This window comes from Protopterus annectens, chromosome 1.part2, assembly GCF_019279795.1.
Source record: "Protopterus annectens isolate FY-2018-M chromosome 1.part2, PAN1.0, whole genome shotgun sequence".
NCBI classification, from domain to species: domain Eukaryota; kingdom Metazoa; phylum Chordata; order Ceratodontiformes; family Protopteridae; genus Protopterus; species Protopterus annectens.
The window spans coordinates 479,794,014-479,819,013 of NC_056727.1; the positions used below are offsets into that span (position 1 = coordinate 479,794,014).

The following is a 25,000-nucleotide window of genomic DNA, read 5'->3' on the forward strand; positions in this document are numbered from 1 at the left end:
GAATTGATTCTTGGAGAAACTACCGTATTTCTTCATAAATAAGACCTAACCAGAGCATAAGGCCTAGCATGGTTTTCCAGGGTGGTCATGATATAAGCCCTACCCCAAAAATAAGCCCCAGTTAAGATCGTCAACAACACATGATGGACGTGTTGAATTATAAAATAATATTATTGACACCTGTTGACTGAGGTTATCGTACTCTGCTTGCCATTTTTGGACCATTTGGACATCCAACTTCTTCCCTTTGCAGAAAGTCATAAGATTCTTTCCCTGGGAGTCCTCTACGATTCTTACTGTAACCCTAATCATCACTCACACTTGACGGTTGAGATCCGTGACCCATAAACACTGGTAGGTGTACTTTGATTGGTCAAAGTACAGACAATGCCCGTAAAGCACGCGCACTTGATAATGAATGTCTGTGGTTGTGTCTTCTTAACCGTCGCCATTTTGTGTTGCCACTCCGGTTCAATTAACCCCCCCACCTGACAGGATGAGTGCAAAAAGAAAGAACTATTCCATCGAGTACAAGAAAGGAATCGTGGAGGACTCCTGGGGAAAGGATCTGATGGCTTTCTGCAAAGAGAAGAAGTTAGATCTCCGAATGGTCCGAAAATGGCGTGCAGTGTATGATAACCTCAGTCAACAGGCCGACGAGGGAAATGCTAAGAAATGCAAGTGTGGATCAGGTCAGCAACCATTATTTCCTGAGCTGGAAGACATCATCTGTGAATGGATTGCTAACAGGAGAGCAAAGGCTTTGGTTGTGCACAGGGCTGATATTCAAGCATTTTCCCTTGTAATTGCACCACAGTTAGAAATATCCCCAGAAGAATTCAAAGCATCACAACATTGGCTGGATGGCTTTCTTCACCAATATGAACTGTCACTAAGAAGATCAACAATACTGTTCAAGCTGGAAGATACTGAAGTTATTAAATGTGCACTTGCATGCAAGTCTTTTGTTGATGGCATCGACTTTTCTAAATACCAACTCTCCAACATGATTGCTATGGATGAAATTGCAGTGTTTATGGGCCAAAGATCTCAAGCAACAGTTGATCAGAGGGGTACTTTGTCCAGCTACATTCCCTCCACTGGTTATGAGAGTGCACGTGTTACCTGTATTTTGGCAATTCGTCTAGATGGAAAGAAAACCCCACCTCTAATCATTAGTAAGGGCAAGAAAGATAAGATTGAACGTGTTTTAGGCATTTACATTCTTGAAACTGAAAAAGCCTGGTGCACACAAGCAGTTATAAAGAAGTGGGTCGATGTAATGCTGCCACTTGTTTTGCGAGGTGGCAAAAGAGGTCTGCTAGTCTGGGATTCAGCCAGCACTCACCGCGCTAAAGACATGAAGAAATTCCTTGCACGGAGAAGAATAGATCAAATAATGATTCCCGCAGGAATGACTGCCTATCTCCAGACTCTTGATATTGCAATAAACAAGCAATTTAAGGACCATTTGTGCATGGAACTCAATGACTACATTGAAAATAGAATGGAGAGAAATCAGCATGGAAACTTTGTGAAGCCTAGCCTGCAAGAGGTCGTGACTTGGGTGCAAACTTCATGGGATAAAATCAGTGACAGCTGTGTTGCCAATGCACTACGAGCAGGCTACTTGGACAAGCAGTGCCCATTTAAGGAGAGCTCTATTGCTAGGCATGACAGATTGGGGCCAATAGTTCTACCGGAAATGGAGTCACAAGAAATTCAGGCCGGAACTCAGAGGTTGGAGACTTATGACAGTGTTCCAGCAGAAGATGACTTGACTGTATTTGAATAACTTTTCCATTATTGGGGCAACAGAATGGATTGCTTCTGCTTTCAGTTTTATTCCCTTCCTCCAGTACACTTTCAATACACATGCACTGAGATTTTGCTGCACTTTCTGTTAAGCATGAAATATTGCACTATGAAAGCCAAGGTGTAGATATTCTGAAGTTGAAATGTTTGTTGCACTGTTTATGTAGACTTCTCACACAACTATTAACGCGTTACTTAGAACTGTTGTCCAGTAACAGAAAAGTACCAAATAAATGTCAGTTTGTGTACATGAATAAATGTCCATTTTTGTACATGAATAAATGTAGATTGTTGTGGTGGGGGGTAAGTAAGGCTTCCCCTGATAATAAGCCCTAATTCATATTTTGGCAGGGGAAAGAGTATAAGACCCGGGCTTATTTTCAGAGAAATACGGTAGTTGAAGAAACCAGAGTGGAAGGTAATATAGTATCATTTTGGGAGGATTATATTTGTTATATATCAGTTTTCATCTAGCAAGCAAAATATATTGGGCTATCCTTTAATTTTTGAAAAAAAGTACTTACCACTGTATTCTGCAGTGATCAGGACCATCTTTGAATGCAATGCCCCCTTTGGAATATATCGTACTAAACATATCAAGCAGCTGGACAAACCTCAAAGGTAGTCCTGACCAAAACATCATGGGCTTTTAGGACCTGAGCTACCAAGAGAGATTGGAGGCCTTGTCTCTGTATTCAGTGTCCTATAGACTCCTTAGGAATGGCCTTCCAGGCCATGTGGAATCTGGCAGTCCAATGTATTTTATTTAGCCACAAATCAAGCAGTCCAGTGAGCACTAGAGCCAAAGTTCTGAACCTGCTTTAGCAAATAAACATCACAGTGGAGAGACAGATTTGTCATACAATGATTTCCCCTTTTCTGGAACAAACTTCCTTTCAAGATCAAGCTGAAGGAGCCACAAACTGACCCATATGTGGTTAGTTGGATAGCCACCCGGTTTAGGGATAGGGCTCACACAGTAAGAGTAGGGAATGCATTCTCTAATAGCATAAAGGTTACCAGTGAAGTTTCTCAGTGATCTGTGCTTGAACCTTTGCTATTTGGTATCTTCCTCTCAGACCACCACTTATCAAATAAAGTTCTCTGGTTAACAAAGTTCCCAGATGATTGTAAGCTGAGTGTCTTTGTCAAATCTTCCTGTGATATACAGGCAGTACAGCAGGAGCTTACACTTGTCAGTAACTGGTGTGCAAAAAAAAAACGGGCTCAAAAACCACACCAAAAGTGCAGCATTATAGCATTTGATAAGTACCCCCCACCAGCTCCAGCGTATAGTACAGATACTATACACTTCTTCAAAATGAAAAGGTAGTGAAGACCTAGGTACTTGGATGGATTGCCCCTCATGTTGGACCATCATGTTGCAATGGCGGTTAACAAATCCTTTTACCTTGCATAGCTCATAGCAAAAGGTATTTCTTCCAGATCAAAAGAAGCCTTCTTCTCCTTGTACTTCATATTAATTAGACCTGTTGGTGAGTATAATGTTTCCTTTGAGATGTACCTTCCTAAGTATATCAAGCAACTGGAAATACCACAGACATTTATAACTAAAAAGATCATAGGCTTCAACTACCAAGAAAGACTCAAGGCTTTATGTGTATACTTAGTTTCATATAGACTCCTTCAGAGTGATCTGTGCCTTGCTTATAGGGCTTATAGGGATCCAGTAGTCCAGGAGCAGTTCATACCTCCATAAATGAAATAGTCCAGCTAACACTAGGACCAGTGATCTAAATCTATTCCAACAAATAAATAGAACAAGGGGAATTATTGACTTGTCACACAGGGCTTAGAATAAACTTGTTTTCCAAGCTGTGCAGTGTGGCACACTGTCTGCCTTTAAAAAGAGTTTAACAATAAATTCACCCACTGGAATGACTGGCCTGGCCTTCTTTGAAAAGGGAGGCAAGATCTAAGGGGTGGGTAGTGGCAAGGTGGAAATGGCCTTGCTACTCAGTTGCCTTGTAAATCCTATAATCCTATGTTAAGATGGTACATGTATTTATATTTACGAAATGTGCAAGGAGAACTGATTAGTCAGCTTGGTAGCTGCCTTCTGCATCTGATCTCTTCTGTGCAGGGGAAAAAGGTAGTGCAAGCCACCTATGCCTCACATTCAGTCACAGATCCCTAGTCCTTCACAAACTTCAAAGGGCTACAAATCAGCCACTTTCTTAAAGTCATTTAGCAGATGAAAGCTATCCAACACAGAAATAGTCCAGAAAAAGAAGTAGAACAAAGCAAGAATCGGGATAGAGACACAAATTAAACACTGCTAAAGTAATAAAAACACTAAAAACTTAAGTTTAACATTACAGTATTAGGCATAGCTCTCAACCTCGCATCTTCAAAATGAAGAACACTAGCCCTCATAATGTGTAACAGGTGGGCAACATGTGGAGCACATACTAATGACTTACTAACAACTTAAACTAGGAAGGTCATATGATGGCTCAAATATGCTGGTTTTACTAATAAAAATATCTTTTAATGAATTATCATGATTCATTTCTATTTACCATGAATAACTGAAAATATTCTTAACACTGAATGTGTGACAGACCCTTATAATGTGGAACTTTGAGGAACATAAACTTTTTAAGACGCCAGGTGAGGTACATTCTTCACAATGAGGTACACTTGAGAGTTATGAGATCAGGCAGTACTTTAACTAGGGTGAGGTGAAGGGGTGGCTGTTCTTGGTGCAATCTGTTAGGGAGTGCAATCCACAGTGCTGAATAGTTGCTGATTGTAGTGTGAATGAAGTACTGGAAAAGCTTTTTAAGGGGGGGGTGCAATCTGCAGTACTATTTAGTTGCCGATTGGGTGCGAGTACAATACTGGAGTTTGTCAGATACCGCAGCTGCTTAAATGAATTTGTCTTGTAGCGTTGTATGTTCGTAAGTGTAGGAAAGAGCTTGCCCAGGGTGTCAGTTGACCTAGCTATAGCTGTGTGTGTAATAAAGAACAGTGAAAGGCATCCAAATCTCTTGACGAAAGTGAAGCATAAATCTCAGAAGCAGGAAAGGAAACATTGTAGGAAGTGAGTAACATGAAGCATAGCAACAGAAAACAGCCCTGCTAACCTTTGAGTCAAATTATACGTTCACATACACTCAAATGCAGTAGACAGAGTCTGCCAGATATTGTTTGACCAGAGGTAAATATGACGATACAGTACATAAAACACCGTAAAGGTAAAAGAGCATATCAAAATAGAAATCAAACACACAAAAAATGTCATAGAAACCTAATTAAATAAAGACAGCAAGCATGCCATCTGCGAAACCAACTGAAAAAAATGATGGGGGGGGGGGGCACTGCTGCTTGCATACAGGTGTCTTTTAATTCTTGGGGCTGCCACCAGAAGCATTACTGTTGTGGATATTTCTGAGTCTGTTTTACTTGGGGAAAAAGTATACGTTTGTGAAGCACTGTGCTACTGATATGCAAGTCTTATCGAGACTCATTCACCTTCCAGAACTCAGTTAATGTGTTTTGTAGTGCCAGTAACTGTTTATAAATTGGATTGTACAACAGAACCAAGAGTTTGACAGAAGGGACCCTTTAATGAGTACCCTAAAAACTTCATACTAAAATTCCACACAAAAGTCATAACCCTGCTCAGCAACTGATTATTTAAAATTGAAAGAGGAACTATTTTACTGTAAAATACACTGCAAAATATGTAATTGCAATATATAAACTAGCAGATGTAAAAAATTCAAACTGAAAAAAATGCAGATTCTCATTCCATTAGTGCAGTAAGGCATTGGGGGTTTGCATGATACAGGTAATTGTTGCATATCCAGTATTTGTAAATCACATGGCTTGTGCCTCTCAGTACCCTTGGTCACGCAGTAATATCAGTGCTATGCAGACCCCCATATACCTTATCACAAACATGTATAACTGATTATAGCATTATTATATATAGGTTCATGTTCAAAGTTCCTACCTCTGGTACCAAAAATAGCAAACTAAAGGCTAAATGCAGTATTTTTGAAAATGTACATCAAATAATTCAGAGACAGCAGAGTACTTTTAAATATACAGAAGGAAAGTCAGGCTGTAAAGTCAAGTTGAAGACAACAGGTGGATAAAGGGTATGCTTATGTGCTTTGTGTATGTATAAGCATGTGTGTGTTTTATACAACAGCTGTACTTCCACAGCTGTATATATCTGCTATTTAATTGTGTGTGAGTGCACGTGAGTGTAAAAAAAAAAAAAAAAAAAAAAATATATATATATATATATATATATATATATATATATATATATACATACACATGTACATATATATATATATATATATATATATATATATATATATATATACACATGTACATATGTTATGTGTGTATATGCAATAATGAAAGTACAGCTGTCCCTCCTGCCGAAGGCTTTGCAGCAAAGGCTGCCATGAATCAGAACCCTGTAGTGGAGCAGCTTGGGTACAGTTGAAAGTTTTGGCAGTGCTGTGTTTGTAGGGGAAAGGTTTTGTTTGAGACAGTAACATTTGTGTCATTATAAATTCAGGTAAAAGACATGGTAATAAAATAAAAATAAAACTTAACTATACCTTGCCTGTCTCTAATTGAAACTGCTTCATCTATGCATATGCATGATTTATACTGATTAGATGTCCCTGATCCTGTCCAGAAAAGGCTGAAACATTCTGCATGGATTAATTAGTGTATATGCCATACTGGAGGTTGACTTAAAAACATCCTTAGTAAGGAACCATTGATTCATGCTCCAAGCTTTATGTGGTTGAGAGGACTTTGGGAGGGACAGACTGAGGCAGATGAGTGCAGTAGGGCTGTAAGAGGGTGAACCAGAAGGGAGGGTGCTAGTGTACTTGGACAGTGTGTTACATAGTTGATTAAAGTGGGAGGAGTCAGTGGGCAGGCTTACAAATCATGGATCTATAGGATTATGGACAGCTGTAGGGAGATATTTTTTTGGATCTGAGAGAAGTACACTACTGCATGTTTTTCTGGAAGGTAGGTATTGAATCTCATCCAACCCTGCCTTTTGAAGCATGTAAACAAAGTACTGGATGTAGTAGTGATGGCAGATTTTTTTTCTTAGGGTGGAGATTGTCCGTATTAGATGCAGCTTTCCTGTTCATTAATCTAGAGTGCATTTCTGAATTCCTGATCACAGCTATCAAATTTTAAAAAGGCTGCAGAGAAAGGTGGTTTCTCATCTGCTAAAAATCATAGTGACAAATTAACATAGATTTGTGAATGCCTATGCCTCCTGTATGATGATCCAGCATGAAAAAAATTCTAACGAGACCTTTAGTTGGTTTAGATTTGCATGCTGTTCTTATGGTATGCTGTTCAGCATTTTGATGACTACTGCCCTATAATTAAAGCCACATTGCCTGTTGCAAACTCATTTATTTTTGCTTTCCTTAGACAGTATGTTTAAATGTTCTGTCATCTTCAGTAGTGCATTAGCTGTAAATTAACATTTGTATAACTTTAACACAATTTAACAAATAAGTTTATTGGAGAGACTTTCACATACTAACCTTTTAACAAAGACTAAACTAATTATATGTCTTTAAGCAGTAAAACCTAGCAGACAAGAATACTTTAATGTATTCTGCAATGTATCTATAATAATGCAGGCTTCTAATCCCTCCTAGTATCTTCGTATAAATGATGCCATTCAAGACCATAGCTGCTTATTTTTTTTTTTCACTAAAAGCAGTAAAGCTCTTTGAGATGAAATGTCTGAAACATCTTGTAATAACTTGGAGCATGCTGGCAAGAGTAGTCACTTGTGACTGTGTGCTGAACCCCCTCAGCTAGCTGATATTGTAATAAGCAAAAATAGTACCATCACTCCATTATTCAGAAAAGCCAGCAGCATGCTGTTCCTTTAGGCTGTGGCATTCATTAATGAAAGCTTACTGGGCTGAAAGCTGGAAACGGATGATAACGGGATATGATTTTCATATTTAATGCATTCCTTGGAAGAGTGTGTGTGCCGCAGATTGATAGAAGAATCAGCGGCTACTTTAGTGAAAGACTTTCTAGTTTGCCCTACAGCTACCGATGGAATCACTCAGCCAAGAAATTAACTTTTCCTCCTTTTACCTGCTTTGTGTATCTGCTGAGCAGGCTGCATGGCTGCTGGTGGATGTTATTATGCTGCTAACTGTTTGGTATTTAAGACTCTTATCAGAAAAGAAACAGAGGCAACATTATATTGTTATTATAGCAAGAAGATTTGAGCTTTCTCTCCTTCAGTACATTAGCAAGCAATAATCTGAATTTCTGTGAAGGATTTTTTTTTTATGATTAAAAAGTTAAGACCCAAATTAAAATATTCTTTTAAAGTATGGCATAAAAGCCGTGCACCTTAGTAACCTTGACCTATTTAAAAGGACATTCACTTACAGTTGTGATGTAAATGTATGAAATGTACACAATAAAAAGAAAACTACAACTGGAACTCTTCTTTTTACAGCCTTACATTTCATGCGTGAAATATTTATCTCCAGTGAACCATGCAAAATACTTTTAAAGAAAATAGAGATGTTTTCTAAATTGTTTTATGAGACTTAGAAGCAGCCATTTTCTTAATTAAATTGTTTAATTATTTAGCCTTAAAAAAGATTGATGCTGAACCAGGATATCCATTTGCAAAGAAGTCAGGGAGAGATGCTTGGTTTTCAATGGATATTGTGATAAGATGTTGCCATAGTACAGTATTTAAGTTCATAGTCACAGCAGTACCGTCAAGTGTCTTTACATTTTCATTTAAGAAATGTAGTAAACAAAATGTTACATTTGCTTTTTCCAAATCATTCCTTTTTCTTTTACTGTTTGCTCTGCATTATGTATCAGGTACTGCTGAAGCCAGGAAATGACTACCATTTTTTATTCCAAAGAGGAATATGCTCCTATGTCTGATACCAAAGAGGAATGAGCTGCCATATCTGAAGCAAGTTGTCATCTTTCAGTTTTAGTTTTTTGTAAAAACCTTGGTGAAAGACAAACTACTTAGAAACACAATGCTCAGCCTAACTTATTTGCGCATATAGCTCTTTTTTTGTATACTTGCTAATATCCACGGATCCTTATAATTTCCTGGCATTTTTGGGGCCTGGCTTCCTTTATTGAGTAACTTATGAATTAATAATGGTCAACAAAAGAAAGTGTCATTTGTTTTTACTTAAACCTTGAGACCTAACACTGTTAATTTACAATGTTCTACAGTGGAAATATTAATCCCTATTTGTCACTTTTTAGTCATATATTCATTTTGAGAGAGCTACATGTTATTAAGGGGTATGGTCTGAAATCTCATGGTGGAGGATAGAAAAATACGTTGTCACTGTCCATGTATAGTACATTATACTGGAGATGTTGCTAGTTTATTAGTGATTATGAAAACACACAATATTTCCATGTGTACAGTAGTATTTCCAAAAACAAGTGACTTACAAATTTATTGCATGGCTTCAGGTGAAACCTTAGATGATGCTCAGTAAAATGGTCATAGATATTTGCAGAATATGTTATATTTAAAGGTATTCAATGTTGATTATGTTGTACAATATAGGAATGTTTTGATATTCATATAAACATCTCAATAAATAAACACTCAGAAAGGAATTTTGTTGCTGCCATATGAATACTCAAGTCTGGCTGAATGAAACTGACCTTATTCTATATGTCTGGGTTGTTCAGTTTCTGAGGTATGAAAAGTTGTTTGAAGCTTGAAAGTAAAATGTAATTCTGTGTTTGTATTCATCATCATTATTATCATCAACCTCCTTTTTCCCCATATTCTACATGGGGTCTGTGTGTTGCATCAACCATTTCCATCTCTCTTGATTGAATGCTACTGTTCTGCCTTCTTCAGCAGTCAGGCCCGACTGTTGTAGGTAGTCCCTCACGCAGTCTATCTATCTCTTTGCTGGATGCCTTTGTTTCATCTTACCTTCTTCCTGTCTGTCCCAACTCTTCTTCACCAAATCATCCTCTGCTTTCTTGCACATATGACCAAACCATCATTATCTGTTTTCTTTGACCTTCTCTGCAATTGGAGCTGGTCTGGGTTTTGCTCTGATGTCCTCATTTCTTCATCTGTCCCATAGTAGTGTGCATTCTACAACCCTTCTCATTCACTTCTTCTCCATCAGCTCTAGCTTCCTCAACTGCTGTACCTTCACTGCACACGTTTTTGTACTATACAGTAGTGCTGGTTACACCACTGTTTTGTACATGTTACTTTTCAATGTCTTTGACATTCTTCTATCACACTGTCACGCAGTATCCCTGATAGCATATACCAGTTGGCTGCAGCACTTTTGATTCTGGCTTTGAGCTCTTCATTCATATTTCCCTTTATTTTTTATTTATTTATTTAACATTTGTTGACCGGGGAAGTCCGACTAGGTTCCACAGATCCTGTTTTTAGCGGAGGCCCGGGGAGAAATGCTCCAGAAGCATGCCTTTAGAATGTGGGAGGAAACCGAAGTACCCGGAGGAAACCCACACGAACGCAGGGAGAACATGCAAACTCCATACAGAAGGCACCCCAGCCGAGAATCGAATTGGAGAACCTTTTACTGTGAGGCGGCAGCATTAACCGCTGCACCACTGTGCCACCCTTATCCTCAACTATGCCTCACAGGTAATTGAAGCTGTTAACTTGTTCCACTATTTTCTATTTAGTCTCAATTTTCAGCTTCTTCGAAGTTTCCCCATTTGGTGGCATGACAATTATCTTGTCTGTACTCAATTTCATCCTGTATGGCTTCAGCTTTGCATTCCATTTCCCCTGTCATTTGTTGAAGTTTCTGTTCAGAGACTGCTTGTAATACCACATTGTTTGCATGCAGCAGCTTTGTTGATCTGTCCCCTCCAATCTGCTTGTTGATGTAGTCTATCGCCAGTATAAACAGCAGTGTGCTCAGAGCAGAGCCTTAATGCACACACCCTCTGTCACTGGAAAGCTCTCTGTGAGTTCAAACACTGTTTGAACTTGTTTAATTGTACATAGCCTCCACTAATTCTACCAGTGGTTCCAGGACTTAGAAACATTGCAGGACTGCCCAAAACAACTGTCTTAGGACCTTGTCATATGCCTTCTCCAAATCTAGGTATGCCCAGTTGGACTCTTTCTTCATCTCTAGCTTCTTCTCAACTATCTGTCTCACTGCAAACATTGGATCTGATGTCCTTTTCATTCTTCCTCAACTTGTGGGTTACAGATCCAACCTCGGATCCAACTCTGGCACATATTGTAGACTTACGGATTGAACTCTTGAGCTTCTCCCTGTACCCATAATGCCCCAGCCAGCCTGCAATACCTCAGATCTTGTTTGCCACCATCTTGCATGAATGTGGATCCTCTCTCAGGAGCTTATCATTAGGCTTTAGTTGGATTTGTGAGCAGATTTTACTTCAGTACAACTATATTATATATTTTTCTGCATCCTCCCACTACACTTAAGTTTATCGAGTTTTCCTTCCATTATTTCTGTTTTCTGACTATTTATTCTACTCATTTGGTAGTCTCGTAGCGTATTATTTTTGGTACCAGTCTGTACATTTTTTGCTCTTACTTTCCTACCCTTTTTTTAGGGTACTCTTACTACCATTGCTGGTAGTTTTTTCTGTTTAAAAGAAAAATTCCATATTCTGATGTCCACGGGGAGTGAGATTATTGTTTAAGAGTGGCACATTTATCTACTGATTGTTTTATTTGTGCTGTGTTTAACTCTAGAGCAATTTCTGATAGAAGAAACAAACTGGTACTTAAGGGATTGCTGCCTTCATCTTCCTTCTCTTTGTCAGGAGCTCAATCCCCCCCAGTAAACTTTCTAAGACTTCTTCTTTGTAGTCTTGAATGAGATCTCGTGCCCAATCTCGGAAGACTGCTTCTTCCACTTTGGATTCATCAGAGCCTCCTCAGAAGAAATGAAAAATTTTGGATCAAACTTCTTCGGATCTTAAAAGGAAACCATTGGATCCTAAATCCTTGAATCCAATTGTCATACTGGAAAAATCTCCCTAGCAGCAGTCGGCTCCAAAAACCTTGGATCTGACCATTATTTTATCAAAATCACCTTGAACTTGTTCACCCAGGTTCACAATTGATCCAGTATCTCCTTGGCTCCATCACCCTTTTCTTCAGTTGACACAGAAGGAACACTCAAGGCCGCAGTCTAGTACTTCATATGTTAGATCCTCCAGAAGTCTTTCTGAAGCCAATGTAGATAAGATGAGGAGGAAATTCCTTAGAGCTTGGATTCAGATGAGGGTTATTCCTTGTCTGTCTCCCATCGGACCCATGAGCCTTCCCTCCACTTCCCATGAAATAATATCTCCTTCTCTGGTCCATTGCATGACTTCAGAGCTGTCTGATCTGAGAGCCCGAGAGAGTCTGTGTCAGATCCGAAGACAGCTAGGTTTTCGACTCCAGCAGTTTCCCTGACTGGATCTGCTCTGATCTCTCAGATTGGGATAAGTCCTGGAGCTGAAGCATTAATATCAGGTCTGGGGACCAGGGTCTACTCTGATGTTGTTGGAGTCAGCCTTGCCCCTTGAAACTTTGCTGCTAGATAGCTCAGGTTTGGCTCCCCTCCTTGGGGCACAGATCCAGACAGGGTCAAGGCTTGGCTGCTTTGGACTAGGTTTCGGCTCAGGTGCGGCCTGCCATGGCTTCTCCTGGTCATTCTGCATTCCAGATAGTTGAAAGGGCTTTCTCTCATCCAAGAGATCTGATTTTTCTCTCTTCCTTGGATCTTACACCTGTTCTCCCAGTGGGACCCCAAGCTCTGATTCCATCAGCCCTACTACACAGGGACAGCTGGTACCAACTAGCATCGAGACAGCTTTCCCTAGAAGAACTTCCACTCTCTATGGATACCTCCCCAGAGCATCCCACTGAGGAGGTTCCCCACAAGAGAGTGTGCAGAAGGAAGCATATAGGTTCCCCTGTGGAATATCTCTCCGAGGATACTGACTTTGGAAAAGGGGAAGGGTCCCCCAGCTCTCCACTGAATGACATCTCATTTGGAGATATTCTAGAGATTCTTAAACAGAAGGGTGGATGGTCTTCAGATGCACCCTCCCATGAGGAGTCAGTATTACTGGAAGCTGGTTCTGGCCCATCTACATCTTGGGTGACTCCCCCAGCTGATGAGCTTATTGACCTATTCTTTCGCTGAACATGGGAGGAACCAGACTCTGTTGAACCAGTTCCCTGATGCCCAGACAAAATTTTGACACTGCCAAAGGACAGACCCCATTGGAGAAAAGGAGACCCCGTTGATGCTATAGTTGTGGCAACAGCCAGAAAAAAGGAGATAGCTGAGCAGAGTTCCTCTGTCCATCCCCCTAATATAAAGTCAAAGGTTTTGGACAGATTTGGAAAGCACATATTTGCTTCAGCAACATTTGCCTTGAGATCCGTGAATTATTTAGTGCATTTTGCAGAGCTGCAGAGGGTTTTGACCAAGGAGCTCTCCAATTCCCTCCAAGTCCATATCTGTGGAGGACTATAATTCATCATCTTCGAAACTGGCCACTCTATTATCCATTTCCAGTGAGTCCATGAGGATAATATCCCATGCTGCTGAGGGTACCTCATGGGCTGCCGATTCAGGTATTACCGTTAGGAGACATGCCTGGATGTGATTTATGTGATTTTGTGGAGCCTTTCAAGTCTTCTTTCATCATTGCTACTTTTGATGAAATGCCTTTATTGGACCCTTCTGTGAAAGAAGCATTATTTTGCGGTGAACAGAAATGAAAGACCCTGTCTGCTGTAGGGATTTGCTTTTCTAACCCTCAATTATCCATTTCCTGGAGTTAAAGAGGGGCCAAGAAAATGTGGTTCTGTAAATTCCAGGGATCTTTCCAGAATTCACACAGGGACAATTGCTCCTGGGGTGGGGGTGGGGGGGTTCAAATGGAAGATGCTGTCCTCATGGCAGAGAAAGCCTGCAAAACTAGGGTTTCTGAGATTCCTCTCCAGATATACCCTTTCAGTGCTCCTGAAGGGTTGCCTGACTGCTCACCTCTGGAGGCAGTCGGAGGACGCTTGTCCTTGTACCCAGATGCCTAGGCTTCTATAAAAAAAAAAAAAAAGAATCTTGGGTGCTAAAAATAATATCCAGAGGTTATTTCATACCATTTTTCAGATTCTCCTGACCAAAAGAAGAACGCTTCCTGATATCCCTTCCGCTCCCAGAGAAGCTGCAGTTGAAGAGATCAGAAGTTCCTGGACAAACGAGTCAGCCAGGAGGTCTCACCAGACCAAAGAGGACTCAGAACTTACTCAAGGTCCTTTTCTGTACCAAAGAAGACAAGGGGACCTCAGACCAATTTTGGATCTAAGCAACCTGAACCAGTTTGTGAAAAAGTCAAAGTTCCAAGTGGTCACAGTTCAGTCCATCCTGCCCTTTTTGCTCAAGGATGATTGGATGTGCTCAATCGATCTTCAGGACACTTATTATCACTTCAAGATGAACAGGTGCTTCTGAAGATGTCTGCACTTTTGGATCGGATCCAGTCACTGTCAGTTCAGAACCCTGTGCTTTGGTCTCACCAAAGCCCCCCAGGGTGTGTACCAAGTGTTTGGCAGTAGTAGCAGCTCACCTGAGACTGTTAGGATTCCAAGTGTTTCCATGTTTAGAGGACCAGCTCCTCACCGCCCTAACCAGACGTCTCTTAGAACAGTTCAGGGACTATTTGCTCCAACTTTGTCAAATACTTGGCATTTCAGTCAGCATCTCCAAATTAAAGCTTCAATCAGTACAGAGCCTGGAATTCATTGGTGTCCAGTTCAACAAAGTAAGTCAGATTGCCAGTCTTCCTCTGCATTGTGTGGATACAGGCAAGTTCCAGGTACAGCAAATTCTTGTTCATTCTGCTCCTCCAGCCAGACTTGTTCTCCACACTCTAGGTTCAGTGGCAGCAACCATAATATTAGTTCCTATAGCATGTTACTATATGTGTGTTCTCCAATGGACTGTAGCTGTTCAAGTGATCTATTCTGCCACATCCTCTGTCCTTCCCAGTCAGACTCACTCGAGTATGCAAAAATTATCTTCATTGGAGGATTCAGCTGGACAAGATTTAACAGGGCCATCCATTTTTTCCTGCCTCTTCCAGTGGCCACGGTGACCACAGATGCCTCCCAATTGGGGTTGGGGGGACATTGTTTGAGACAGATGGTCCAAGGCATGTGGTCTCTGCAAGAGACCAATTCACACATCAGTATCCTAGAGATGAGAAATGTTAGTTAGTGTCGCAGGCCTTTCAAGATGTTCTCCCTCTAGGGACTATTGCAATACAAACCTACAACGTCTGTGGTCTGGTACATAAACAAACAATGGGGAACCCAATTTTACTCCCTTTGTCAAGAGGCAGTGAGAGAGTGGCAGTGAGAAATTTCCTCCAACTGCTTTATCATTGTAACACACATTCTGGGGAAATCCAGTGTACTAGTGGACAAACTCAGCAGGACCATTTTGTTACCTCATGAGTGGTTAAACCAATCAGTGGCAGAGAAGATTTTCTGTCATTGGGGCCAGCCTTGCTGCAATCTCTTTGCATCTCCCCACACCACAAGTGCAGCAGGTATTTTGCACTAATTCCCATCTCAGGGGGAGTCACCAAGAGATGCTGTAGTCCAAGTTTGGCCCTCCAGTCTCCTTTGTACTTATCCCCCATTACCTCTGATTACAAAATTCTTACAGAAATTACATTGGTTGAAGAGCTCGGTTATCCTCATTGCCTCCTTCTTGCCTTGCAAAGTGTGGTTCCCCTTCCTTTATTCTCATCTTTGATATCGGCGATGGATACCGGACCCCAGTCCAGATTTTCTCTCACATCCCTCAAAGTTGAAGCATCCCAATATTCCAAGCCTCAAACTAACTGCCTAGTTTCTCCAATTCCATTAATACCTAGACAGCCCTTCCCAGTTTGACATATACTTTTATCTTCCTAGAAAGCTTCTACAAAAGTAAGTGGAAAAGTTTTTCAATTTGGGCTCTTAAGAAGGAAATTAACTCTTTTACTGTTCCTATTTCTTGGGTTCTGGAATTTTTCAGCTTCTTTATTTCAGGAAGGTGCTTGATCTGATGCTATCCATGTCATTATTCATCACAGATGGGTCTAGGATCTGACCTTGGATCCGAGCCAGCAACTTCTCCAACAGATCCAGAGGTCAAGCTCCTCCCCTTGCCATAATTCCTTTCTACCGTCTCACCTTCAGATCTCATGTGCCGCTGAATCGCTCCAGACGTGGTGCAAGCTCAAGCATAGGAATTATTAGTTAACTGCTATTTTCTTGGCTTCTTTTCTTCTCTTCTTTCCTATTTAGGGAATCATTGCTGTCTTTATCTGCCATTGGTTAAGTTTAATTCCTCCCCTCCATGTTAGAACCTAGTTTTTGGTGTAAGTAGATACTCCTCTCCCCACTTCTAGTGCTTGGCACTTCACACCTTTTTCTTAAAGTGGTCTTTTTTTTTAAAATAAAAAAACATTTTTTTTCTTTTTCCTGGTGTGTGTGTGTGTGTGTGTGTGTGTGTGTGTGTGTGTGTGTGTGTGTGTGTGTGTGTGTGTGTGTGTGTCCGCGCGCGCATGCGTGTGTATTGAAGTTGGATAGGATGGCTGATAAGCCATCAGGTTTTAAGAGATGCTCCTCATGTGGTCGGAAGATACTGTGATCCAACTCGCACGAGGAGTGTCTCTACTGTTTAGGGTCTGCCCACATGAAGGTTGAATGTGACATTTGTGCCACATTCAACCCCTTGGCCCTTGTTGAGTGCCGCAACAAGTTACTCCTTAAAGTCTTGGTATAGGGTGGTCCACTATCCTCGGACTCCCCTTCCAAGTCTTCTTAGGAACTGAGGAAGAGACATCCTCCTACCCCTGTGGTGTCCTCTTCTTTGCTCTCCAGAAAGCCAACCTCTCAGATTGCAGATCCCTGGATCCAGGTCCAGCCTCTTCAGAATTGGATCAAAAATTTGCAGTTCCCAGATCTTTGGAGGAGGTTCTTGGATCCAAGGCCTCATCGGATCAGGAGCCTTTGGATCCAATTAAAGGTAGATCATCCCTGGATCCGACCAGTTTGTTGGATCCATCTAGTATGGCTCACAAGTCTTCGGATCCTATAAATTTGTAGGATATGACAGTTGCGTCGGATCCTATTGCCATAGTGGGTTCCACTTCTGGATCCTCCAGGAGGTTGAATCCAAGACTTCAGAGTAGATTTTCTTCTAGGAGCATTAAAACTTTGGGATCCAAGGCCAGATCCCCAGCAAGATCAGGTCATTCTTCAGCTTTGTCCAGATCATCCAGAATTCTCCTTCCCTCAGACATGGATAGGATGATGAGGAGTTTCTTCAAAGCTGAAATCAAGTTGGGCGTGCTGCTGTCCCCAGCCCATGCAGTTAGGGGACCCTCCCCATCCACAGATCTCCACTCTCCTCTTCCAATCCAACAGGTTTTGGAATGTCAGGACCCAGAGATTCATAGTGAGAGGCTGATGGTGTCAGGTATTCCCCCCTTCTCAACACCTTCAGGGTCCTTGGCCAGCTCTGTTCCACAGCCCTCGGACCAGAGTGGGCCTTGTCTCTGCGGGGTCAGTGCTGTTTCCTTGGGAATGGGTTTGGGTCTGGATTTTTTGGATTGCTGATTTCCCTTGAGGTTTCAGAACTGGATAGCTCCAGGCCGATATCGTCCGGAGGCCTTGGCACTGCATCAGAGTCCCTTCTCCCTTCCCAGCTTTGTCCAGTCCTTCGACCTTCCAGGCAGTAAAGAGGACCTTGTCCAGTTTGGTAGTTACGTCTCCCCAGCCTCTCGGGATTGGGTGCTGAGGTCTCATCCTTCCAGGTTCAGCCCTCTCGCGAGCTTCTTCAGATGGGCACTGCCCCACTTGGGGTACCCATCTCTTCTGAGTCCTCCCTTGAGACCACAGAGTAGGAGCCTCCTCGGAAGAGAATGTGTAAGAGGGGGCACTTGAACTCCCCCAGAGAGTCCCTCACCAAAGACATGGATTTTGAGGAGAGAGACTGGTCCCCCCAAACTTCCACCTGAGGTGGTTTCCTTGAGGGACAGCCTGGAAGCTCTCAAACAAAGAGGCAGATGGTCTTCCCAACCACTGTCTTCGGAGGAGTCCATGTTCCTGAAGGCATTCAGGATGGGCCCATCTGTTACCTGGGATCCCCCCCTGCTGACGAGCTTATGGACCTCATAGCCAGCAGGGCCTGGAAGGAGCCAGACATGGTGGAACCTGTGCCCAAGAAAGCTTAATAGTTCCTCAGTCCCCCTAAGGATTGGTCCTTTTGGAGCAAAGGGGTCCCTTTCGATGCCATTGTGGTGGCCACTGCTACCAAGAAGGAGCTAGCTGAGCAGAGCTCCTCCATCCATCCCTCGAACAGGGATTCCAGGACAATTTACCATTTTGGAAAGCATGTGTTTGCCTCTGCTGCCCTTGGCCTGAGAGCAACCAATTACATGGCCCATTTTACCAGGCTTCAGAGGGATCTGGTTTTGGAGGTTACCACTTCCTTCTCCAAGTCCTTGCCTCCAGAGAGCTACAAGCAAGTCTCTCTTAGGCTTTCCACTCTCACTTCCTTAACAAATGCCTTGGTGAGGTTGATCTCCAATGCTGCAGAGGCCACCTCTCGAGAAGCAGGCACCGGCATCATTATCAGGACTTTGCCCTTTTGGGTTTGCGGAACCCTTTAAGGCGTGCATCACTAATGCCCCCTTTGATGGTTCCACTTTGTTTGGACCATCTGTTAGAGCCCTTAATCCACAATGAGCAGGAAGGCAAGACTCTTTCTATGGTAGGGATCAAGTTTTCTACTCTCCAGAGGTCCTTTTCTAAGACCCAGAGGGGAAGTAAGAAGCTTTGGTTCCAGAAGACTCATTCTTCCTTTCAGGACACTTCCCAGGAATCCTCTTCCACAGGCCAGGGATTCAACAGTAGGTGCTACTCTACAGACAGAGGGGGTCCACAAAATCAGAGCTCCTGAAAACCCTCCTCAGAGAAGCCCTTCCAGTGCTTCTGATGTGCTGCCTGACTGTCCTTTCGCTGGAGGCAGTCAGGGGTCATCTTTCCCTTCACTCACTAGCCTAGACAAGTCTCACTTCTGATCATTGGGTGCTAAAAATCATTTCCACAGGTTACTCCATTCCCTTCTCCCAGGCCCCTCCAATTCAGAGATTTCTCCCAGGTGTACCACCCCACCAAAGGAAGTTAGCCTATCTCGAGGTGCAAGACCTCCTTCAAAAAAGAGCCACTCAAGAGGCCCTGACAGGGCAACAAGGGTCCAGAGCTTACTCTCCCTTCTTTTTGGTGCCAAAAAAGACCAGGGACATGCGTCCAATTCTGGACCTCAGTGAGCTAAACCTTTCTGTCAAGAAGTCCAAGTTCCTGATGGTCACTGTACACTCCATTCTGCCTCTCTTGCACAAGGATGATTGGATGTGCTCAGTGGATCACATAAAGATCGACAGATGCTCAGGAAGACACTTCTGCTTTTGGCTAGGGGCCAGTCATTATCAGTTCAGATCCCTGCCCTTTGAACTCACCACATGCTCCTAGGTGTTTATCAAATGCATGGCAGTGGTGGCAGCTCATCTCAGGCTGCAGGGTTTCATGTTTTTTCCATACCTGGACAGTTGGCTTCTCACGGCTCCCATGAGGCATCATCTAACACTGGTGACCAGGTATGTCCTCAGGCTTTTCCAGCATCTAGGTATCACAGTGAACCTGCCCAAGTCAAATCCAGTTCCAAGCCAAAACCTGGAGTTCATTGGAGTTTTACTGGACATTGTATCAGAGACGGCAGCACTGCCTACTCGCAGGGTCCAATTGATTCAGGATCAAGTTTCTCTTCTGCTGAATCTATCATGTCTGCCTGTTCATTTGATTCTCAATGCGCTAGGCTCTATGGTGGCTGCCATTCAGTTGGTGCAACTCGCCAGGTATCATATGCAAGTTCTCCAATGGACCATGGCAGTCCAGTGGTCCATTCTGTCTCAGCCCATGTCCATGACAACAAAATTGACGCAAGTATGCAGGAATCATCTTCTTTGGTGGCTTCAGTCTCAGGATCTTTTCCTAGGCAGGCCCTTTTGTCTTCTCCTGCCCAAGGCCACAGTGACTACAAACACCTACCTGTTGAGGTGGGGGCAGCATTTTCAGAGAAGGACAGTTCAAGGCACATGGTCCCCTATAGAGACCAAATTGCACATAAACATCCTGGAGATGAGAGCAGTCCTTTTAACGTCGCAAGCCTTTCAGGACTCCCTAACTCTGGGGACCATAGCAGTTCAGACATACTACATGGCTGTAGTCTGGTACTTCAACAAGCAAGGGGGAACACAGCCTTATCCTCTCTACTGAGAGACCATGAGAGTGTGGGAATGGGCAATGTCCTCCAGGCGCTTTCTTCTTGCAACTCTATACCCGGGAGTTCCAGCATGCTGACCAACAAACTCAGCAGGTCCATCTTGAGTCCTCACTAGTGGTCTCTGAATCCTTCAGTGACAAGGCAGATCTCTGATCACTGAGGTCAACCATGCTGTGCCCTTTTGGCTTTCCTGGTCAACCACAAATGCACTAGTATGCTTTGCCCTGCTTCCCTCATTGGGGGAGTCACCCAGGGATGCTCTTGTTCATGATTGGCTCCCGGGTCTCCTCTATGCTTACCCTCCTATTCCCCTAATACCCAAAGTCTTACAGAAAGCTCATCACCTGAAGAGTTCTCTCATCCTCATTACCCCTTTCTGGCCTCGTAAGGCATAGTTCTCCTTCCTTAGGTCTCATCTAAAGTATCCACCTTGGATAATAGATCCCATTCTGGATCTCATCTCCCATCCCTGGGGACTTCCACTTTCCAATCTCTGGACCCTTCGTCTAACTGCATAGTTTCTCCAATTCCAGTAATCCTTTCCCAGTCCAGGCTTCCTTCCCTGGTGAGGAGAATTATTTTGGCTTCTCAAAACTTGCCTATAAAGAAGGTGTATTCCAGTAAGGAAAAAGGTTTTCCATTTAGGCCAGACAATGGAATCTAGATCCATTTTCAGCCCATATCCCTGATGTTTTGCTCTTATCTTCCCTTTTTCAGGATGGGGTGAGTTTTTCTACCATTAAGCTCTAGTCAGCTGCCACCTCCAATTTTCCATGTCAACGATGTACCTTTTCTTCCAAATTGTGCAAAGCCTTTTTGAAAGGAGTTTTTCTTCTTAGACCTCCTATTAAAGATCCATCACCACAATGAGACTTGACTTTGTTGCTGTAGTCTCTGACTCAAAAACCTTTTGAACCCACTAGTTCATGTAATACTAAATTCCTGTCCTGGAATACGGCCTTTTTAGTAGCATTACTTCTGCTACGAGGGTCTCGGAACTACAGGGTCTATTCATTAAGCCTCCATTCATGATCTTTCATAAGGACAGGGTTTCTCTTAGAACAAATCATTCCTTTCTCCCCACAGTGGCCTCTGAAGCAAATCTCAGTCAGTTGATTTAACTGCCGGTCTTCTTCCCTAATTACTCTAATAAAGGAGACTATATATTGCATTGCTTAGATATCCACAGACAACTGAATTTTTATTTAAAAAGGACTGAGGAGTTTAGAAAGTTGGACCACCTGTTTGTGGCTTTCTCCTAGAACAGAAAGGGCCAGGCAATTTCCAAAGATACTATCTCCAAGTGGAATGCTGGTTGTATTTCCTTCATTTATGCTAGTCTGCATTTAGAACTATCCAGACCAGTTAAGGCCCACTCTACTAGGTCTCTTGCTGCCTCATTGGCCTTCTTGGCTAGACTTTCCATTGATGAGATTTGTGCTGCTGCAACTTGATCTAATCCACATACTTTTATTTTGCACTACAAATTGGACTTGCTGTCTAGGAACAGGGCTTCCTTTGGTTCTTATGTGCTCCATCATATCCTTCCTTGAGGCCACCCAGGGTTCCTAATAGCTGGGGACTCTGACCCATCTGTGATGAATAATGACACAGCATCAGGTAAAGTCATGTACTTACCATAACTTGGCATCTGTGCTATCCAGTATCATTATTCATCACATTCTTGCCCTCCTTCCCCCTTTCTTCTGGGGGGTCTGGTGAGGCTGAAGTGGTTTGCATCTGGTAGGAAGTTTTTATCTTCCATTGCAGATGTTTGTTTCTGCATTTCAGCTAAGTTAGCAAACTCGATCTGAGGGTTAGAATGTAGCAAGGGAGTATGGGAAGGGGAGAAGCCTGAGCTCTGGATCTGTCTGATAATTTGCTGGCTTCTATCTGAGGTCGGATCAGAGACCCATCTGTGATGAATAATTACACTGGATAGCACAGATGCCAAGTTATGGCAAGTACATAACTTTTTTCCACAATCAAAACACAATTAGCTATATCACATTTTTTTATTCAGGAGAAAAAGCTTCCTCTTTAGCTTCTTCCAAATTGTGCAAGGGTTTTCTAAAAGGCACCCTCTTACTCAGGCCCCCAGTGAAAGGTCTGTCTCCTACTTGGGATCTGATAGTTGTGTTTCAGGGGTAGATATAACCTCTTGAACCTTCACCCAAAACTGATTTAAAGTTTTTACCTTGGAACAGTATTTATAGTAGCAATTGCATCTACAAGGAGAATTTCAGAACTCCAGGCTCTATCATCCAGATCCCCTTACATTGTTTTTCACAAAGACAGAGTTACCTTACGGAACCACCTCATCCTTATTACCAAAGCAGCCTCTGAACTGAATCAAATCAAACAATTAATTTACCTGTTTTCTTCCCTAATTTTTTTCAAATACAGTAGAGAATCTATTATCCAAACTAATTGGGACTTAGGGTAGTTTGTATAATCGGACATACATTGAACCAGATAAAAAACTGCAAAAATCTTGTTTTATCTGCATGTTTTTCAACCATTCAGTGATTATATGATTACAGTGGTCAATAAAGAATATTTTTCACACAGGAGTGGGCTACAGCTGAAAAAATACACACAAGCAAATACAACAACTCCTACAGGGGAACGTGCCTATCCTGTTAGACTCATTACCCATGTAAAATACAGATGATTTATAACAGAAATGTTGTTTCAAGGATAAATGAGTCTAACAGGATAGGCACGTTCCCCTGTAGGAGTTGTTCAGCCTGTAAATTTGTCTATACCTGTTCATCTTATACACATCCATCTCTAGGTTTCACTGTTAACATAAAATTTTATGCAGATTGTAAGACTGGTAATCTAGTTTACTTTGCTTTTTGTCAGTTATGTCATGCTTTCTATGTAGGAAAAAACGAACAGATCCTTTAAAGACAGGATCCTCGAGCATCAGAGAGATATAAGAAACAGAAAAGACAATAATGCCTTAGCTTTACATATTATGAATCATGATTGTAAACATGATTTTAGATTCTTTGTTCTTCAAGCTTTAGATACAGGTTTGAGGGGTGGCGATTTATTGAATCGTACTGAAACAGCTGAGCAAAAGTGGATTTTACTGCTTAATGCTGAAAGACCACCAGGTTTGAATGGTGTTTCTACAATGAAACCATTTTTAAAAGGACGCCCTTTGAAACACTAAGCACTAGCAGTTGACATGTTTTTCACCTATATTCATTATGGTTCTTTCTACAGTCTTAAAAAAATGTTATTGTATTTATTGCTTTTAATGTTGCATGACATCATTAGTATGTGCCATTTTTATTGGTTGGATATCTCTATTTAAATGCTTGTAGAGTCATCTATGGTTGTCTGATGAAGCTGCCTGTTCATCACGAAAGCGCTTACCAGTTTTTTGTTTTATTTTATCTATTTAAGTATTAAAGTATTTTGTATTTTAGCTTTGTTGGGTCAGCACTTTAATTTCAGTTTGTATACTTTCTTCTTTATTTACTGTTACTGCTGTAGGATTTGAGATTATGAAAAAAGAAATCAAGCAAGGTTTCTGTAAATGCAATAATTACAAGCACAAGTTGCCTCCCAAGATCTTCATGATCTGTATTTAGTTTGCTTTGGGGCACCACGTTTGGGCACCAACTGTGCCACCTGCAAAGGGTTTAGTGCTAGGATGATCAGTGTAACAAACTTGTTACAAAGGGAATTAATCATGCTGATGCTGTCCTGATAGGCTCACTAGAGCATCATGCTGTGGAGAAAAGGAAAGAAAAGAGAAACCATAGGAATCTTTGGTGAAGGAGAAGCTTTTATCAGCCAGGGCACCCAGGTTAGCCACTCCACCTTTAGCCAAGACACTAATTCTCCTAGACTGTCTTTCCCCCCTCCTTGTCCCACATTTTTTTTCACTCAGGTTCCCTCCATCTAGACTTTTGTTGTCTTCGCTGAGGTTGTCTCCTCCTCAGTGCCAAGATTCATCCAGCACCAAGGAGAATTCCTAATCCTCCTCTTCCTCTGGGTCTGATTTCAGCACTGGCATGTTTTGGATTAGCACCGACTGCAGTTCCAGCACCTTCTGTGTGAACTGACTTTGTCTCCCATGCCAGTTACTTCTACACTGGTAGCATCAACACAGATTTTGTTGGTGCCAATGGTTACTAGGTCCTTGGAGGTTAACCTCATGCCTCTGGTATGAAGCTTGTTGGCATCACTTCCATCAGGGCCCTTCTTAGTCCTGGAGAACTTGGCTTTTTGACTCCTTGAGACTGAAGGCCTTTGTCTTGGCTGTGTCCCCACGGGTTTTGGCACAGATGATGCAAGCTGGATTTAGCCTTTCTTGTTTTGTTGCCACTGGCATGGATTCCTGTGGGCCAGGGTATTTAAACAGACTCATCTGTGCAGAATGGTACTGCTTTAAGTACGTTTGTGACTATAGCTATAGCAGCACTAATGTCGCTCTTAGACATCAACAAATCTGGACAGTTGGCATGATGTCGAGACAAGAGGCTGCATAAGCCAGAAATGGTGACTTCTGAAGTTTCCTCTTTCTCAGGCAGTTCCAAGGAAGCTCTGCAGCCTAGCTCCTCACAGAAGAGGAAGTACAAGAAGAAGCACTTAGACTCCCCTCTGGAGTTGCCCACCCCAGAAACAGATTTAGACAAAAGAGCAGTTTCTACCAATCCCTTTCAAAAGGCTTTTTCTTTACTGAAATCTTAGAGATGGTGAAGCAGAGGGGCTCATGACCAGTAGATCCA

General features: G+C 42.2%; 1 protein-coding gene across 3 annotated transcripts in view; it reads left to right on the forward strand.

The window, feature by feature from the left end:
* Nucleotides 1-25,000, forward strand: part of KIZ (kizuna centrosomal protein) — a 1,514,946-nt gene that overhangs the window by 351,885 nt on the left and 1,138,061 nt on the right. The window contains exon 1 of one of the 3 annotated variants that reach the window (XM_044057146.1): nucleotides 6,778-6,846. The exons of the other annotated variants lie outside the window; for them this stretch is intronic. Within the exon in view, the coding sequence (XP_043913081.1) occupies nucleotides 6,832-6,846 (15 nt within the window). The 5' untranslated portion in view covers nucleotides 6,778-6,831. Of the gene's footprint in view, nucleotides 1-6,777; nucleotides 6,847-25,000 lie in introns of those variants that run through there. 3 annotated transcript variants of the gene reach the window in all.